Source organism: Mesocricetus auratus, unplaced genomic scaffold (assembly GCF_017639785.1).
Source record: "Mesocricetus auratus isolate SY011 unplaced genomic scaffold, BCM_Maur_2.0 Super-Scaffold_100004, whole genome shotgun sequence".
Taxonomy (NCBI): Eukaryota; Metazoa; Chordata; class Mammalia; order Rodentia; family Cricetidae; genus Mesocricetus; species Mesocricetus auratus.
The window spans coordinates 96,114,253-96,133,824 of NW_024429189.1; the positions used below are offsets into that span (position 1 = coordinate 96,114,253).

At 51.8% G+C, this 19,572-nt stretch overlaps 1 protein-coding gene and 1 long non-coding RNA gene across 5 annotated transcripts in view; one reads left to right on the forward strand and one right to left on the reverse strand.

Annotated features, from left to right (window-relative positions):
- LOC106021033 overlaps positions 1–14,559 on the reverse strand; it is a 42,737-nt gene extending 28,178 nt beyond the window's left edge. Inside the window, exons 1-3 of the long non-coding RNA XR_001196391.3 lie at positions 14,057–14,559; positions 13,231–13,412; positions 1,230–1,398 (exon numbers count right to left, since the gene is read on the reverse strand). This is a non-coding gene — a long non-coding RNA (uncharacterized LOC106021033). The remainder of the gene's footprint in view (positions 1–1,229; positions 1,399–13,230; positions 13,413–14,056) is intronic.
- The window catches only part of Sirpa (signal regulatory protein alpha), a 41,496-nt gene continuing 33,699 nt past the window's right edge, over positions 11,776–19,572 (forward strand). Inside the window, exons 1-2 of one of the 4 annotated variants that reach the window (XM_013112341.3) lie at positions 11,776–11,794; positions 12,502–12,592. In XM_013112341.3, the coding sequence (XP_012967795.1) occupies positions 12,511–12,592 (82 nt within the window). In that variant the 5' untranslated portion in view covers positions 11,776–11,794; positions 12,502–12,510. The other 3 variants (XM_013112342.3, XM_040746277.1, XM_013112343.3) reach the window with 3 other exon arrangements.

Below are 19,572 nucleotides of genomic sequence, written 5' to 3' on the forward strand. Positions count from 1 at the left end.
GGACAGAGACCCAAGATGTACATCCCAGGGACCACATGTGCCAGTGCCAGCATGTCCCCGATGGAGGTTTTTAAAATTAATTAACTAGTAGAATTTTAATTTATGGATATATATGTATATATAATTTGTACAATTATATACCTATATGTAATGTGTCATGATCATACTCACCCTCTTTACCCCAGCTGCCCCTGCTGACCCCCTTTCTCTTCCTAACTGGTTCCCCTCCTACTCTCCTTCCTTGTTGTGTGCAGATCTTGGGGTGGTAACCAGAGCTGTGTGCTCAGGATTGCAGTAGCTGTGTTATATCCAGAAGATAGCATTTTGCTGAACTCCTTGCCATCCTCCAGTTTTTGTAATCCTTCTGCTCCCTCTTCCATGATGTTACCTCGGCTTTGGTGAGGGTGATACAAAGAGATGAATCACAGTTTGGGCGCCGAGCCACAGAGACAAGGGCTGGAGCTGACTTCATCCTTTCTGAGGTGGTAAATTGCACTTCGCTTTGCCAGACTTTCTGTAAATTGGGATAATGCTACCATATCATCTATTCCTAGGCCACATTCACAGTCCTTTAAAAGACTCCATACATTCCCTGCAACGTGCCAGGCACTTTCTAGGTCCTGGGGATCCAAGAGCAAACACTGCGACCTAAAGTTCCATTCTAAGGGAAGTTTACATGGGGGTTGGTACACGAATAAATAAATAAATGTACCAGAAGGTGACAGGAACTGTAAAATTTGGAGCCAGGCAAGAAGCTGGGTGCCAGGTAGGGGTGTTTTACAGAATAACACTGTGACATGGGAACAGAGGTTCAAGGGACCCACAGTAGTCATGGGAAGGCCCTAGGTTGGCCTCCACAGGCTCATCTGAGGAGGAGAAGGCCCGTGTGGCTGAAGTACATTAGGAATAGAAGATTATAACATACAGTTGAGAATGGAGTGCCCTCTGAAGCTGCATTGTGTGTGGAATCTGAGCTTAATTTAAAGTGGTTCTAAGCCATCCTGGCTGCCGGTAAAGGATGGGTTGGAGGGGTCAGGATAGAGGCAGAAGAGCTAAGAAGAAGCTGGGGTGGTGGATGGAGGTGGTGGTTCAGGGGGCGGTGGGAATGGTGATGGAGCAGGGCAGCATCCCAAAGGCACCACCTGCATCTGGGAATGATGCCAGAACAAGGAGAAAGGCAGGGCTAGGATGGTGGGGATCGAAGGACATGTGTATGGTCAATTGCTTACCTAGCATGCAGCTTATGTATAGAACATGCTTGGTGAGTATCATCCATTCCTGGACATGGTGATGTTTATAGACACAGTCCAGTAAAGACACCAAGCCTGCAGTTCACCACGAGTGGCATTTGTAGGATCCACCATGACACAGATTCTGAGATCTGTTGGACCAGTTGACCTAGGAGTGGAGAACAGAAGCGTTTGCTGGAGAGGGCTGGGCCGTGAGGCTGCCTGACACGTGCAGTGTATGGGGCAGGGACTCTCCCAAGACTAATGGGCTTGTTAGGAGAGAGCAAGAACCAGAAACCGAGCCTCCCGACCCTGTGAAGTTCTCCCTGGTCTCAGGGAGGCTGTGTTCCCAGGGGTGAATTCCAACAGCACCTCTCCCCACATCCGCTGAGAACAGACTCAGCAGTCTGTTTCCTGACCCTGTGGACCCCTGGGGGACAATAGCAGAGACTGATGTTCTTGCTTCCTGAACCTTCCCAACACTGCACAGGTCATCTGGACTCTCTCCATCTTGACCTAACAATTCTGCAGAGTTTAGGCTTCAGAGTTGGCCTCAGCATCCCCAGGCCTTGCGGGTGTGGGGGAGGGTGGCTTGGCCATCAAGGGGCGGGCGCTACTGTTGCCTCATGCTCTTCTGTAGAAGAATCTGCATCCCCATGCCAAGGTAAACTGGCATGGCAACCTGAACCCAACTCCATGGCATTGATATATCTACATAAACTAGCTCTGACTACTGGTGGCCAAGCTGTACAGGATAGGACCACCTTTCCTGTTGGGAAACGGCCCAGGCGGAATCCCCCTTTCCCCCTTATCCAGCTAGGATATGAGTCAGGGAAGGTCCTGTTAGCACTTTTCCTCTTTCCTCCTCCCTGCCCAAATGGACCTGTGGCACAAGAGGAGAGGTGGGGCCGTCTGGAGCTGCCCCAACACCCTCTGGCCTGTAAGGTCACCCAAGAGCTAAAAGCCTGTAGGCAGTCCTCTACCAGCACCTAATGGTCCAGGTCTATGCTGGCGCCAGACTTAGGATACCGGCTTTATGTGTAATCTCAAAGCAGTCCAGGCCTCACTTAAAGCCAAGTTCAAATAAAAGGTAATCAGGTTCTTAAATGGCTTCCAGCAAAGGCCAGCTGTCTGCTCATTAAATATTAAGCAGTGAGAACCTGGGAATGTGCAATTGCAAGTTAGACTCTGAAGCAGATGCTGCCAACGGGTTGGCCTGGCACTCACAGTTGAGATCAACAGGGGACTACAAGTCACCATGCTGAGCTGCTGGAAACTGCCTGCATTTCCTGAGTGTCAGACTCTGAGTGACCTTACCAGACAAAGGCGTGTGGGGCGGCCCCAACGGGATGCCACAGGTAGGAAGATTCATCTGTCCAGTGTCAGCTACGTGGTTTTCATGCCTGCCAAGATTCCCACCCACACATGCTCCTAGGGACAGTGTGACCTGGGAAAACACCTGCAAGGGCTTATGGGACTGGGACTGCAATGGAGAAATGAAGAGGATTTAATGGACACAGTCATTCAACAAACATTTATTCAATGCCTCCTGTGTTGTAAATGCTGAAAACTCTGGGAAATTACAAATTAAGTATGTTAAACTCTTTCTCTGATGGCACTTAGAATTCACTGGGAGCTTTCACTCCACCAACGAATAAGGGTTTGCAGCATGTAAAGGTAGCAAAGGATCCATGCAAAGGAAGGACTGGACATGATGGTGGAGACTAGCAATGAGAGCCAACGGGACACCTGCGAAAGAACTCGGGGGAGTCCTGGGGATTTCAAAGGCCAGAAGTGACTGATCTCAGGATGATTCCTAAGATCCCTGGGAAGGGCACAGTCTGGTTCTTTTAGCTGCCATTAGAAGAAACAGGAAGGAAGGGAGGGAGGGAAGGAGGGAGAAAGGGAAGGAAGAAGGAGGAAGGAAGGAAGGAAGGAAGGAAGGAAGGAAGGTCAGTCTTGAGATGAGGCTCACTTTGTAGACTATTTGCCCAGCATGCAAAAGGCCCTGGGGTCTACCTCCAGCAACACATAAAAGCTGGCGTAGTGATGTACACCTATAAGCTCAGCTCCTGAGAGATGGAGGCAGGAGAATTAAAAGTTCAAGATCATTCTTGGCTATATGATGAGTTTGAAGTTAGCCTAAGCTATGTGAAACTGTCTTTTAATAAATGAAGAGAGAGAGAGGGAGAGGGAGAGGGAGAGGGAGAGAGAGAAATAGAGGGAGGGCGGGAAGGAGGAAGGGAGGGAGGGAGCCTCCCCCATTGGATGTTCTGGTGAATGTGTCTGCCTGCTTAGCTGGCCATCAACCCTCAGGTTGTGTTACTCAACCTCCACTATGGAAGGATACCTATCCCTTTATTGTCTATACACCTGCAGCAGCTAAACCACTGCAAACATATTCTGGGATCACAGGCACTCTCGTGTTGGCTGGAAGCAGAGTCTATGAATATGAGTCTGCAGACCGTTCAGGTGAGAAGCCATATTCAGTGAGAATGGACTCCAGTTTGCCAGCCCCAGGAATGTGCCAGCCAGCTGGAATGCTCTATAGCCCTGTGTGAGCCAGGGGCTGAGTCTGATGAGTTTTCAAAGTCACTCCCTGGCCATGCTTGTATTCAAAGAAAGACTGACTCAAGAAGGAAGAGAAGGGTGTAGCTGAAGATGCCACAAGCCCCAGAAGAGTTCTGTCCTTCAGTGTGGCTCTGGGAATCTAGAAGCACACTGGCTGAGGATGCTGCAATCCCAGGACCCTAAAATGCCTTAGCATTCATTCTATAGCCCTGTGGCACTAAAACTCTATGGCGATTAAGGAAAGGGAAACATCACAGCTTTCCCCTCCTCTTGGTAAAAGCCATACTTAAGGAACAGACCCTGACCCCATAGCACTCAAAGGCAAGCAAGCCTATTCTACTTCTAAATCCTTCCTCCTCCCTCCCTCCCCCCCCTTTCCTCCCTCTCTCTCCCTCCCTACCTCTCTATCTCTGTGTTTGGGCATCTGCACACATTAACCATCTGTATATAACCCAGTAATTAGCACCTTAGCTGGAGGGGAGGGGGTGCAGAACCCTCTTTCTGGCAGCCAGGTAACTCTAAGTTACAGGAGTACTCCAGCTCCCCCAGGGGAGCCCAGGAGAGGAAGAAGGCAGAGGTACACATAGCAAGATCCATCACGGAATGTCCCAGACATGCAGAAACACAACACAGAGAGGCAGGTATGCTGACACAGATACCACAGACAGCACCCATACATGTGTATAGTCCTCAAACATCTGCAAGCAACCACATACAGACACACGTCCCACAGTGACACGCAAAGACACACAGACAAGCCCAATACATTTGGATATTTGCAAATAGGCATGTGTCTACACTCAGGGGCAAACACATATAAATAAGTCCAGAGACACAGCTACATACCCAGTACCACACACACATACACACACACACACAGAGAGAGAGAGAGACAGACAGAGAGATAGAGAGACAGAGAGACAGAGAGACAGAGAGAACAGTTGCTCTGCACCATCTACAAGCCCTCTAGATAACAGACGGCAACATCGCCAGTCTTTTCAGCTGCAAGTGTTTATTCGCCGGTCATTATTTTACAACTACCATGTGCTCTGCCTGACTGGGCCCTTTGGAGACTCCAGGGTGTGACACAGTGGTGGGGAGGGGGACAATTTGAGTCAGACCCTAGAAACTCAGAAGCCGCTGGAACACAGGCAGGCCTAGGATTTCTCAGAGCTGTAAAAATGGCTCACACCTTTAAACCCAGTGCTCAGAAGCAGAGGCAAGAGGACCTCTGTGAGTTGGAGGCCAGCCTGGTCTACAGAGCGAGTTCTAGGACAGCCAAGGCTACACAGAGAAACCCTGTCTTGAGAAAGAAAAAAGAAACTGGATTTCCCCAACAGGTAGCATGCTCTTTATCAGAACAGCTTAGCCTTCCCCCATGTCCTGCTAAGGCCCGCCTTCTTTCTTCTTGTTGAACACAGCAGTGGGGGGGGATCTCAGGTGTGAAGGACAGTTGGGCCCGGAGATTAGGAGAGGAGAGCCTGGTAGAAACTAGAGGTGGAGATGGGAATAGTACCAAAAGGTCTGGTTTTAATGCCAGCTCAGTAGGGTGTCTGGGCAGTCTGTCTCCACCTGTGTCCTGCTAGCTCAGTGAGCACGTGGACACAGAAGAGCCCAGCCTTGACCCAGTGTGGTGAAGGCTCCTGCTGGTATTTTGAGGAGATTTTTCTGCTCCAAGGGCAATGGCATTGTATAGGCCTGGTGTGGCTGTTGTTCCTCAAAAGCCATCGCCGAAGCTCATGAGAAACTGACTCAAAGGAAGTGGTATATGTTGTCAGTCTTTCCCTCAGGCTCAAGCAGGCCCTGGAGAAGGGACCGATACTCCAACCACAGAACATGAATGACACCAGAGGGAGGCTTGGACTCCCTGTCTGTCAGACAAAAACACCTGTTCCTTGAGACAAGCCAGGTTGAACCAGGCCCTCAGGACCGAGCAGTCTCCGTGTCTCTGAGAAGCTGCCAGTGCCCTTACAGGGAGAGCTTCCTGCTTATTCCTCAACTCTTTCCATTGGCATCAGCTACTTCTCGAGGCCTTCCTATGTTCAGGCTCAACTCATGAACTTGGGAATAAAGGAAGAGTCTACATGGAGCCCCAGTGTGAGGGCAGAGTCATCTCAGCCCATAATACGGAACATTTATAAGCCACCAGGAAATGTTAGTGTATTCAAGAAAAAAAAAAAAAGAGGAACGAGGTGGTGGAAAGCAAGAGCACAGTTTTAGACAGCATGGCTGAGGCAACTTTCTTGAGGAGACTGCATTTGAGTAGAGCAGGAAGAGTTGGAACAAACAAGGAGCTAAATGAGAAAGGGTTGCCACAGCCAACAGTGAGTGCAAAGGCCCTGATGCTGGGGGACTCACTGAGGAGATTCAAGGGGCACTAAGAAGATGATTGTGACTGGAATGGTGTGAGGCATGCAGAGCATGGTGTAGCCTGTGTGAGGCATGCAGAGGCATGGCCTGTGTGAATCAGTCATGCAGAGGCATGGCGTAGCCTGTGTGAGGCCTTTTTGAGCTACCTAAGAATTTCTGATTTCATTTCAAAACTGACAGGGAAGGTTTCTGAGAGGTTTGAGTTAAGAAGAAGGAGAAAGGAGCCAGAGAGGATATGAGAAAGGCAGGTGCCTGAGCAGGGTCTGATGTGGGTAGTGTGGTTTTTGGTTACTTATAAAGAGAGAACCAAGAAGATTGGCTAATGGGGCTATGAGTAGGGAGGAAGAAAAAGAGATGTGTAAAGGGACCCCAAGGTGCCTGAGATACCCCTGGAGAAGGGGCTGAAGTAGATGTGTCCTGTCACACTTCACGGATTTTAGTGGTCTACATTTTGCCCTCCCTCCCTCCCTCCCTCCCCCAACCCCACACCCAAGAATCCTGATTCCAAAGTGGCTTACAGCCACCCTGGGTCACGCAGCTACGGTGGGCAGACCCTGGAACAAACCAGGTCTTTCAGCCCCTGAGCTATACAAGCCTTCAATAGAGCTAAAGCTGTGTGACATTTGTTGTTTATTTCACCAGAGCCTGTGTGTCCTGACCTAACAGCAGGCTCAGTGCCGGGACCACGAAAGACGTGTATACTATTAAGCTATAGGCTCAGTGGTGAGGAGACTCAGAGAGGGTCCTGTGGAGTGTCCCAAGCTCTGGGCAAAGCAAAAGCCTGCCTGTGGTGCCTTGGAGGAGCACCTTAAATTCTGCCTGTTTTCTCACCTGTGGAGTGGGGATTAGATTGTAAGGGGGGAGTGAGGGGGAGTGGGGGTCGTGTCCAGGTAAGAGAGTCACAGTGAGGAGTCAGACACGCTGGGCTCTTTCCGGGCTGGGCTGACATGGGCTCCTACACACTGGCTCTGATTAGCAGTCTTAACCAGGCACTCAGCCCTGGAACCCAGGTCTTTTGATATTTATAATCAGCATTCTACCTCAGCATGCTGTGGGGAAGGCTCGGCTCAGCACAGCTGGGCTGGCTCAGGGTAATACCAGATCCCCAGAGCCTGAGAACAGTGTTTAAGGCCTGACAGTGCATCCCACCCCTGACGAGCTTCGGAAGGGTAGGGCAAGCTGGCTGGCTAGCTAGCTGCCTGCTTGCTTGTCTGCTGAGTGGCTCAGTCTCTTATTTTCCTGGGAGAGCATTAATTACCACATGGCTCCCTGGGGGGCTGGCAAATGATCTGTTATAGCCCCCCACCCCACCTGGGAGCACTGTTTACATCTCTGAGAAGGTGCTGTCCTGACCTCAGCCTTCCCCCAAGGAGACAGATCCAGAGGGCCAGAACAAAGTGACCATCAACAGGGAAGCTAGGGCTGGGTTCACAAACCATTCCCATCTTAGCTCACAGTGTGGTCTCCAGACCAGCTGCATCAGCTTCCTGGGGCCCTTGCTAAAACTGCAGATTCTCAGACTCTACCCGGACACCTACTGAATTTGGGGTGGGGCTTTGGAACCTATGTTTAACAATCTTTCTAGGGGATCTGAAGTTCACCCACACTGGAAAATCACAGATATGGAGGGCTCTGGATGAAGAGGTGGTTGTCAAGTGTTGCCAAGCAGAGGCTGGTCAAGAGAGATACCTGCCTTCGAATGTGGGCTCTAGTGATCCCTCACTCGGTGAGCTGGGGCAGATCGCTTTATACATTTAATAATACTGTTTAGTGTTTTAAGTCCTGAGGCTGCAGTTCCAGGGAAAACAATAGTAATATGAACTCATTTAACCCTTACCAAAACACAAAAGTTTTGGGTAGGGCCCTGTCATTGCCTCAGTCTACACAAGTGAGGAGATCATGATGGTGACTTGCTCCGTGGCTAATCGCAGCATGCTAAACTTTGGATCTTTCCCCAGAGACAACCACGGAGCCTCTGGGCTGAGCCAGCCTGGAGGGAGGGGATGGCATGCAATAAGACTCACAATAGTGACACACAACAGCACAGGCTGCAAAGGCAAAATAAATGGGGCTGAGGATAGGGGGGATTGGGGGAGGAGTGGCCTGACCAACAGGGGTTTCTGGCAAGACCACGCTTCGAGAGGCCTGGAAGAAGGGTGGTTTCAACTTTTGCCTTTCTCTGCTGTAAAATGAAGCAGTTACCAGCACCTCTACCAGGTGTGGCATGACTATATCACAAGAACAAGACTGCAAAGCATAGTAGATGCTAAACAATTATTATTATTATTATCATCATCATTATTGAGAGTACCTAACAGCTGTGTGTCCTAGGTTAGTCAGGACACCTCTCTGAACCTCCATTTCTACAGCTACAAAATGGGCATGTCAGCAGCCTCTCCCACCTGAGGGTCAGAAAGCACATGGGAACTAATCCATCACCTCAGTCCCGGCTCCCAGCCCGTTCAGCTCAGCAGCTTCTCTCCAGCACAGCTGGCCCATGCTCCAAGCTGCCCAGAGGTGTATGATACTTATTTTTAATTGTTCTGGCTTCAGAGTTGAGGCCTCTAACTCTAAACGGCTCCTCTTGCCCTGAAAAAATAGGTCGTTGGCAGCTCGATCCTCCTAACAGGTCCCACCCAAAGGCAGCCAGGCCTGGCCTGCTGATGCCAGCCCAGGGCTATGGGAACCAAGAGCAAGCGTGGGCAAGGCTGGGTGAACAGCTCTGAGTCTCTGCAAGCCCCAGCGTGCCTGACAGAATGGCCCTGGTCAAGTCAGTGTCTGTCTGGCCTTGCTCCTTTCATCTAGAAACACAAAGGGGTGGTTGGGGCCTCAAGGAAAGAACATGGATCTTAGGACCTGGCACTTGTCACTCTTACAGAGGCCAAAACCTCCTGAGATCGCATTCACATCCTAGCCACTAGTAGCCACTCACATTAAAGTTGTCTTTGTTAGTCCTTTTTCATAGACTGAGGCTCAAAAAAAAAAACCCTGGTTGCTTAAGTCAAATCACTTGTGTTTTAGCTTTGAAGTCCCCAGATTCTTCCCCTCCTCCTGCTCATTCAAGTCTCCTCTCTAGAACTCCCCCAACCCTGCAACACACACACACACACACACACACACACACACACACACACACACACAGAAAGAGAGAGACAAGCCAGAGAGAGAGACAGAGAGAGAGAGAGAGAGAGAGAGAGAGAGAGAGAGAGAGAGAGAAATGTAATTAAATCTTTATAGTACAACCTCGTATAAGAGGATTCCTTGGAACGGACAGGAGAGAGGGAAGGGATGGGCGCCGGTGAGAGGACACGCATACTCCCCATCTTGTCTTTCGGAAATGCACCACTTCTCTTCGTGGGTACCCTTGGTCCTTCTCTATGTACTACTCCCTGGAGTACTGACGCCCATCTGATATGTGACGCATTACGGGTTAACCCGTGCCCTCCTTGAGCACAGATCTGCCTGGTTTGTTCCTCTCAGCTGCCACATCTCTATCACCCAGTGCTCTGTCAAGCACATAGTAGACACTTAATGCATATGGTAAGTGCATGGACAAATAATATCCGAATTAAAGCCCCCAGACCGGCTGCTATGATGGCTGGCTCACATCAATTATCTATCATAATCTGTGTGACCCTGGGCAGGCTGCACCTTGTCCATTTAGTTTACACATTTGCGCACAAATCCCAGTGGACTCACAGTAACTGATGGGTTAGCACAAGTGACTTTTATGTGGACAAATGTCAACTCCCCCACGCATGGATGTGAGCGTGTGGAAGCTCTGCTGAGTGCCTCTGCAAAGATGCTAAATATATAAGTAGCAGGTGGTACAATGCTTATTCTTCCTAATCCCACAGTGGCTAATCCCAGGCAGCTCTGTGTCTAGGAGTGTGTGCCTGCCCCAGAACCAGGAGGAGGCACCACCTCTGACACCAGCAGTAGGTTCTGCCCTCTCCTACCCCAGGCAGATTTTGGAGAATTTTCACAAGGCTTCACTGGACACCTTCGTGGATCTGCCAGACATAATCTAAAGAACTAGCCTGCCTCGGATGCTAGACCCAGGTTATCTTTCTCGCCTAGCCCCCTGACTCCACACTCTTCTCCATCCAGCCCTCTCTATTCTATGTAAATCAAACATGGTAGTTTCTACTTGATCCTACCTACAGTGGTTCTCATCCACAGAATCAATTTTCTTGGTCTTCCAGACTACTCTCTAGAAACATGGCTTTATGCACTGCTGTCCTTAGCTAAATGAGCTAACACCCATGTGTGTGTGCGCACCTACACTCCTTACCAGACCGTCTCTGTTCATTCTTTCGGCTTGCACATACCTGCATCTTCTAGTAGACTATGGGTGGGTTCTTGTTATAATCCCCTAGGCCCAAAGAAATACAACCAATATTTCTGCTAGGGCTGCCCTGTGGTCCCTCAAGGACCTGCTGCCAAACACTTTTCAAACACTGTTCTTGCCCTTGGTACATGGTGAGCTCTTCTTAAAATGCAGTGCAAATATCAACTCATGTAACCCTCCCAATGGCAGTTCTGGGTCGCTGCTCATGTTGGCCTGGCTGCTTAAAGGGAAGCCAGGGCACAGAAACAAGGTCTTTCTCCAAGTCTGCAGCTTCTAAGATGGGAAGAAAGGATCTAAGCCTTGGACGCTGGTCCCTATGCCTAACAGCTGCACCCTACTTGCCTCTCTGGAATAAAAAACAAAAACAAAAACAAAAAACCAGAACAAGGCTCTTGGCCAGAGGTGCAGAGGACAGAGGGTGCCATTGCATAAGGGACTTTCTACCGGAGGCCTGGCCTTAGGCAATCATCCTCCTGGTCTCTGAGCCTCAACATCCTCTTTAAGAGACAGACAGCAGGGCCTGCTTTGCTTCATTCCTTCATTATGTCCCTCAACTGCCATCACGGGAAGCAAAATTGGCTATCTCTGAACTTACTTCAGCTCAAACTCTCCAATTAGTGGAGGGTCTTGATTCCTCTTCCCTGTCTTGGTGCGCAGACTTCTGCAGATGATCAAGCACTTGATCTGAGTGCTTCTAGTTCATTCCTCAAGGAAACACTGGAGCTAGGGTGCATTTTGCATCCAGAGGCTCTGTCCTGAGGGATTAGCTCTCCTTTCTCGGTCTTGCTCATTAGGGTCACTATTTTGCAGCCCAGGCCTCTCCCAGCACAGTTCTGTCTGTGCCCTCTCCAACCTCAATCTACTCTGCCTGATGAAAAGGCCTCTGGTCAGTCTCCTCCCTAAGGCCCAACCTACCCTTCCCCTTTCCCTGCCACAGTTTTCTTGCTACTCCTCTCCCCCAGCGCGTCTTTACCAAGAGGCACCGAAGTCCTTCCTACACACACGCTATTTTTGTATCATCACTCTCTCCTTCCTCTCCCCCTTCCCCCTGCATTCACTTCCTGCTTTTGCTTCACCTCGGGCCAGCTTGGAAAGATTTGGGCCCCTAGGACCCATACCCACCCGGAGGCCGACCTTCTGCTTTGGGACACATGAACAGGGCCTCTTTGGGAGGGGCAGAAAGCAAGCCTCCCCGCCTCCTCCATTCTCTACCCTAGGCCAGCACGCCGCGGGCGGGCAGCCTCTTGCCCACTGGAGGCGAGGACTGGCCAGGGTGAGAGGCCGAGGCCAGTGGCGATCGGCTGCCACTTCCCCAGTCCACCTTAAGAGGACGGAGTAGCCAGCCCGCGGCGCCGACCTCAGAAAAACAAGTTTGCGCAAAGTGCTGCGCGGCCAGCCTCTGGGCAGCGGGAGCGGTGCTTCCACCGCCTGGCAGCCCTGCGCGCCGCGGCGCAGGTCCGAGCGGCTGGCGGGGACCCGCACGGGCAGAGCGGGCTCGCGCAGAGGCGAGGCGGGCGGCGCAGCTCGCGGGGCGCACTGGGGCGCAGGCGGGAAGGTGCGGGCGCGGGGCGGGGGCGCTCGGCCGGGCCGCCCTCGCGCTGGCCTCGCGACGGCTCAGCGCAGCCCGCACTCGCTCTGCGAGCTATCCCTGCTCGCGCTCGCTCTTCGTGCTCCGTCCCCGCTCCCTCTCCCTCCTCCTCTCCCCCACTCTCCCTCTCCCTCGCTATCCGCTCCCCCGCCCCCGAGCCTCTGGCTCAGCGCCTGGCTCCCTCGGGTCCGCTCCCCTTTCCCGCCGGCCTGGCCCGGCGTCACGCTCCCGGAGTCTCCCCGCTCGGCGTCTCGTTGTAGGAGGGGGTCAGATCACCCCGCCGGGCGGTGGCGCTGGGGGGCAGCGGAGGGGGAGGGGCCTTAGTCGTTCGCCCGCGCCGCCCGCCCGCCTGCCGAGCGCGCTCACCGCCGCTCTCCCTCCTTGCTCTGCAGCCGTGGCCCATGGAGCCCGCCGGCCCGGCCGCTGGCCGCCTAGGGCCGCTGCTGCTCTGCCTACTGTTCTCCGCGTCCTGTTTCCGGTCAGGTAAGCACCCTCAGCTCTCACTGCCACCCTCCCCAAGCTGTGGGCTCAGGCCCCGCACACTGCCGCTCAGCTCGTGTCGACAGATGCCTGTAACCAGGGTTCCAGATGCAGAATTGAGGCCCAGAGAGGGTCAGCCACTTGCCCAAGGTCACATAGCCCAGGCTAGAAGCCAGGCTAGAACTCTCCTTATGCGGATCTGCCCTGTGGACTGTGACTGTGTAGCCCTGCACTGAGCGGCAAGGCATAGGAATGAGTTGGTTTACTGTACCCCTTGCCCAAACCGAATGAGGAGGCAGGCTGGCAATTGCTATCGGCAGTAGAGCGCCTGGCTTCCCCAAAAGCTCCCTTGCTAGACTTGATTGGGGTGTGTGTGTGGGGGGGGGGAGGCAGAGGTCCTCCCGCGCTGCTGGGTTGTCGGGATGAGGGAAGAGTGAGCTCTCCCTCTAGTACCAGAGCAAGCACGGTTAGTGTATGGAGGTGTGGGAGAGAGGAAGAGAGGCCTGGGTAATCAACAGTCCCTTGGGAGACACGGTGGATGTACCTGTGGTGGCACAGCCTCTCCCTGGATGATTGCCTCCCGCTACCCTCCTGCCCTCCTGAGGCAGCTTTCCAGGAGCTCCTGCAGTTCCCGCATGTACCTGTGGCTCTGAGCTTGTCTTCTTTGTTGGTCTACATCAAACACCTGGCTGTCTCCCGCAGGAGGGCTCTGAGGGCCGGTTGGCCAAGGAGTGAGGTCACCGTTCAGGAGTCCTGCATCTTAAAGGGGTTGTGCAAAAAATCCTGGGTCTCTCCTGAAAGGATAGGAAGGCGTGCGGCATAGCTGGGGAGGGAGAGAAGGGGGCCTTATTTAGTGTCTTCTTGGATCGGTGTTATGGACATAGGCATCGCTGTGCCACCTTGCCTTTGCAGGGAGGTAAGATGCTCTCAGCGTGCATTTGCCTAGAGCATCTGATCTGATAGCTGTGTAGAAGATGGGGGAGAGCCGGCCCCAGGGAAGAGAGAACAGGCAAGCTGGAAGAGGTGGGGCAGCCAGGAGCTCTCTCTACTGCCCTGGAGTTTCCCCTGATCCCCAGGAACCCACCAAGTGCCCCTCCCCACCCATAGTTTTCAGTCACCCTGGGTCCTTTCAGGGCCAACTGATGGATTTCACCTCTCTCCTATGAGTGGCTCTGGGGTCTGATCTGCTTCTTCCTGCCTTGCCAAAGTTCCAGCCGTGCCCTGCCATCCTCTGGGGCTTGGGAACCCACAGGCATCTCTCCGAAGTACAGTAAGCTGAGCCCGGATTAAAGTCTAAACGCTTGCTCTAGACCTCTTTCTGACCAGGCCCTTATGGTTCAGTCCCTGGCAAAGGGTTAGTGATTAACAAGTGTTCAACCCAGTAGCCTGTCCTTCCTGGGCACTGGCGGGGAAGAATGACAGCACCTTTCTTAAGAGTGTGTCTAACCTCCCCTTCCCCACGCTCACCTATAAAAACAATCTGTGGAATAGCCAAGATGGACCTTCCGCTCCAATCCACTCAGCATCAGCAGCCTGAAAAGGTGGGAACAGTGGCGGGACATAGGTTAACTTCATAGTGTAAGTCTCCGGAGGTGAGAATGAGATTCTCGGTGAGGAAGGGATGGTGTATGGCCATTGAGCTGCAGCCTCCCAGCAGCCTGCACTCTTAGTCCAGGGGGGCTCAGGATCACAGTCACGTCCTTTCTAAGGGAGGGGACTTCAGCCCCCGCTGGACTCAGCCTCTCTTATTGGAGGTGTGGGGTTTACAGCAGAGAAGAGGAGGTAGGATACACGGATAGGCAGGTAGAAGGCAGTTGTCCAGTCTTCTAGGAAAATGGATTTGTTTGAGCAAGAATCCCAAATGTCAGCTCAGAAAAGACAGCTTTGGGTGGAATGACTGCTGTCTCTGGCAGAACTGTCATCCTGGGAGGTGTCACATGATTGCCGGGCTTCACAAGATCACTGCTTGGGTGAAGGGAGCTGGTCATGTGAATTATTGCCTCCGGGAGGCAGGAGAGGAAGTTTCTAAAGATTGCACTTGACACAGATTATGCCAAAGGAAAATTCTAAAAAGACTCCGGTGAAGTCACCACTGTGGGTTCTTGCACTGTGTAGGGGCCAGCCCTGCTATTCTGATCAAGAAGCAGACAAGCCTCACAGTCAACTACAGGATGCTCATCTGGCCCTGGCTGGCCCTGAGCACTTGAATGGACTCCTTTGCTCTAGTAGGAGGTGGCTGAGGGAAACTGAGGTCCCAGCTCTGAGGAGCAGTGGCCCCCTCCAGTGAACCCGAGGCCCTCGGGTAGAGAGATATCTCGCTGATAGCTCCTCTGTGCTTTCCTAAGCCCTATAGCCGTTCTCACTTCCTCTTTCATAGGAAAAAAGGGGGGGAGGGGAGGCTAGCTAAGATGTTTGACATGCAGAGGGTTTTGGAAGGTTCCTTGAAGGCTCCGTGTTCACTGGGTGCTTTGTGCTATTAATTATACCTGCCCGCATCCCATGGGGATACATGGACTGATTTTTTTCTTTTTTCTTTCTTTCTTTTTGCTTGCAATCACTCAGTCCATAAGAAGTCCTGATTGGAACTGTCCGTTGAGAAGGGGAGGGAGGAGAACCCATGTTTATTAAGTAGCTAACTGCATCCCAGGCCTGGTGCTTCGTCTGCACAATTCCATTTACCAGCGGTGTGCCATTTGGCTCTTCTTACCAATGATGTACAGATGAGGAAAACTGAGTCCAAAGCTTGTCCCAGGAGTAAGTGGTAAAGGAGCCAGAATTCTGAGTACAGCTTCTGGTGGGAGGAATAAATGACTTAGGAGTGTGCAGTCCATACTGATAGGGTAAGAAGAGCCACCTGAGGCCTCGCTGGAGGATTATGGGAAGGCTCCTGTGAGCAAAAGCTTTTGATTGAGTCTCTCTGAAGCCCACTGAGTGTGGAACTGGCAGCCTCTTGACTTCACAGATGTCAATACATGGGGAGTGATGAGGCTCGAACAAGAGGCCCCATCTGGGCTGGTGAGCGCTGGATTCCCCAGCACTGGAATGTTCCTCCCTGCGCCTTGCCCTTTGCAACAGATGGAGAACAGTGGGCGAAAGGAAGGGAGTCTAAAAGTGCTGAGTGGATCCCACATGCACCACCTCCCTGCTTGCAGTGCCTGCGTGTGACAGGTTATTTCTTATTTGTCACCATGGGCTGATGGAAGAGGACCCTCCTTACCTACTCAGACTCCTGGCTGCGGGGACAGCACTGACCGTGTCATCATATCACTTCCCAGATCAAAAGTGGTGATCCCTTGAACCAAATTTCTTGGGGGGGAAAAAGTAGAATCATGGTCTGGGTATCCCCCGCCAGACCTCAGTTCCTACATGTTTTCCAACAGGCACACATGTCCATATGCTGTGTGATGGGCTTCTTCACTGCAGATTGAAGCCTGAGACCACGGGGAGACCACCGAGCTGTTTCAGTGCGGTCCCATCACATGAACGGGAGGCTTTTGATTTGTGCAGTGTCTGTTAACATACAACCTAACCCAGTTTGGCTCCTGGACAAATCCATGCCCCCAGCTAGCCTCTTATCTCTCTCTGTTTGCTCCCGCTGTTCCATCAGAAATGACCTTTCCTGTACTTCCTCGCCTCCCCTTGCCAGAATCCTCATCCTTCCAGGCCTGCTGTACCCGACTTCCGCTCCAAGGGGCTAACTCCTCTGCCCTCTCCCATGATTTTATCTGTTCCTCTCTGAGGCTACTTATTACTTCTTTGTTTGGCGACTGTGTGCATTGCGTGTTAGCTCTCAGATCTGCTTCTGCAGCCTCACTGACTATTAGCCTCACCATGTACACACAACAGTGCCAAGACCCCCCTGGGAGTCAGGCCTGGTCCTGCCACCTACTTGAACAATTTGCTGAACTTCTCTGGGTCTCCTTTTTCTCCTCTAGAAGGAGGGATGTCATTAACAGCTCCTTCTCAGGGAATAAGTCAATTAATGTAAATTCAGATGGTGCTTGAAGCATGCCTGGTGTCTGTAAGCTATCATGCAGTCACTTGCTTTATGCTTTTTGACTTGCATGCCCTGGTACCTGTTAGCGATCCTGCAGCCAATGTTTCATCCTGTTTGACTTGCTCATATATAAAGCTGAATGGATTTTTGTAAAGCAATGATTCTAGCATGGCTGCTGCACATAGTGGGCACTCAGAAGACAAGGGCCATGAGTAAATAATGTCACTGTGACTCAGTGATCTCTTTTCCCCTGAAGCTTTCTCCTGGGGGATGGACCGGTTGAGAGGAAACCAGCACTTCGATCTAATTGCCTTGTTAGTGCCAATGAGCTCTGGACCCAACTTGACTCTAGGTGTCTCCCTCTGGACTCAGTGTCTGGAATTGTGGCTTCCCAGCCCTGGAAAGCTGGAGGGAGCTGGGAGTGGCTCCCTGTGCAGTGGGATAGAGGGCTGGCTGAGCTTAGCACAGGTCTCTGGATGCAAAGTCAGGTCAGGCCAGGCCCAGGAGAGAGATGCCAGGCCTCCTATGATACAGGCCAACACTTTTAAAACAGGGATGGGCATTTCCACTGTGAAAGCCAGAGTTCTGACAGGATCCTGAATTCTGTGAGAAAATGCTAAAAATAGTCATCATAATCCTGGGCTCCGTGCTACTGTGTGTGATCCTAGTGGGTCTCAGAGCTACCCTGGAGGATGCACCATTGATGATTGATCATCTAACACACTTGGCCAGTGAGGGGATGATGGCTCAGCAAGGTGTCGGCATCGAATGGCCACCAGGATCAATCAGCCCAGGCTTCAAAGCCTGAGCTCCACCATGCTTTAGACATCTCCTTGCTTCGCTTGACAAGTAGGGAGGTTGATGACCAGGGCTTCCAGCACCCTGCTCTCCTGGGAGATCTCATATAGTTTGATCGATCAGTGTATCCTCCAGGAGATGAGGACAGCAGATGTTTCCAAAATGAGCTTCCATCCACATGCTGGAGAGGGATCTGTTACGATGGCTGGTTCAGTTCTCCTGTTCACTCGGGGTTCCTGGAACCCTGGCAGGATGAGTCTTCCCTGGAGTGGCTTGCCAAGCTTTTGGTCCAGGAAGAAATGGAACAGCAGAGGCAGAAGTGGAAAACGTACAGCGTGGTCCTCGGTGCCAGCAGGATTTCCTGGCACATCCATTTGGGGCTCCGAAGCTGCAGATTAGTTTAGTAGCTGAGGACATGCGGTGCTTCGGTAGGAGGATATTGGACGCGAGAGTGAGCAGCTGCAGGGGGAAATGGCTAGAATAGGTGATGGCCATATCAAGACTATACAGCCAGAGCCCATTCTCCAAGCAAACCATCTAAATCTTCCAGAAATGGAAGCATAAGGTGGAGGAGAATGCTCAGTGTACCTGTCCTTGGCACAGAACACATGTTGTCTTCCCATAGTCTTCCATTTTTGGAAGCTTCAGACATGTGCAAAATGAGAAGGTGTGATATCATGGTCCCAGCCTCGATACCAAATGGCTTTCTGCCATTCTTGTTTCTCCTGGCCTCACTGGGTGCTGTGTCCAAGCACAAGGAGCCTCACACAGCAAGTGTTGGACACAGCCATTCTTCATGGGTGCTTAGGTTGCATGTCTTCCTTTGCACAGTTGTCTGATCCTGGGAGGGGTGGTGAAAAGTATAGATTTTACCCATTCTATAGATGAGGAGACTGAGGCTCCCAAAAGCCAAGCAGGGCTCTTTCCAAGCCACTCACAACTAGCTAGAACCCAAGCCATGGTCTGTTTAGTGATTGCTGTGCTGCCCTTATTAGGGTAATTTCAATTATATTTATGCAGTATTTTTGAGCATGTGATAGGGGCCCTTGGACTGAACAGCTGCTGTGTGCTTCAGGTACCTGGAGCTGTAAATGTGGATAAGGTAGGCACATCCCCTGCTCTCATGGAACTGGCATTCTAATGAGAAAGCAAAACCAAACCCAAATAAGCAAATGATGTGTTGTCGTCAGGTCATTTCTATCTATGCTTTTGTGTTTCATTCTTCCATCCCTATCTGCCCAACAGGCTATGTGAGGGTAGAGACAATGACACGGGGCCTCCTGGGACCTGTCCCACAGCGGGTGGGTTGATCTACATTAGTGGACCAGGGGGATAACATGGGTATGAAACCCTCCTTTAAAGAGAAGAACTAGGAGCCATGAGGTTGCACTGGTAAAATCTTTCCCCACCTACCACAACGTCCCTCCTCCAGGCCCCTGACCATGACTGTGCTACAGCTCTCTCCCAACATGCTAACATCCCAGGAAGCTCACATCAGTGCCTGATATGGAGGCAGCTGAACAGCCCTGGAACTGGTGTGTAGATTCCACCATCCACGCCCTTCCTCTTCAGACTCCACAGTAATAGTGACCTCACAGGTGCTGCCATGATGGTGGTATAGCAAGTGCTCTGCATTCCAGGCCAGGCATTACTAGGAGGACCCCATTCCTGTGACTTCGCCAGTCTGGTGAGGGATGGTGAAGATGGGCAGACAGGATAAATGAGACCCCACAACCATTCTGTGAACTTGACCATGTTTTTGTTCTCCCTGTCCTCATGGCACTCTGGAGTCAGTGGTGATGGTTCTGTCCTGCTGGCTCCCTGCAGAGGCTCCATACTTGAGGCCTGCCCTGCTCTGTCCAGCATTGGTGGTCTCTAGGTGTCTCTATGGCCCTGTATATCCTAGCCCATCCTGTGCTTTTGGGTTCGAAAGGACAGGTAGGTTCCCCCACCTCATTGAGTTTTCCCTCTGAAGGGGCAGCTTTGACAGGTCTCTCCAGCTGTTGCACCCTGGCCGGCTTCTTCTTTGGCACAGGAGACCATGCGGCAGGCCCCCTCTCTGCACTCATCCCCGAGTTCCTGGCTGACACACACATCTACTTCCCTGCTCTGTGCCCTGGTTTCCCCATCTGCAGTCTGGATCCCGTTCTCACTGTTCTTTCCTGCAGAGGCAGCGAGGGGTTAAGGA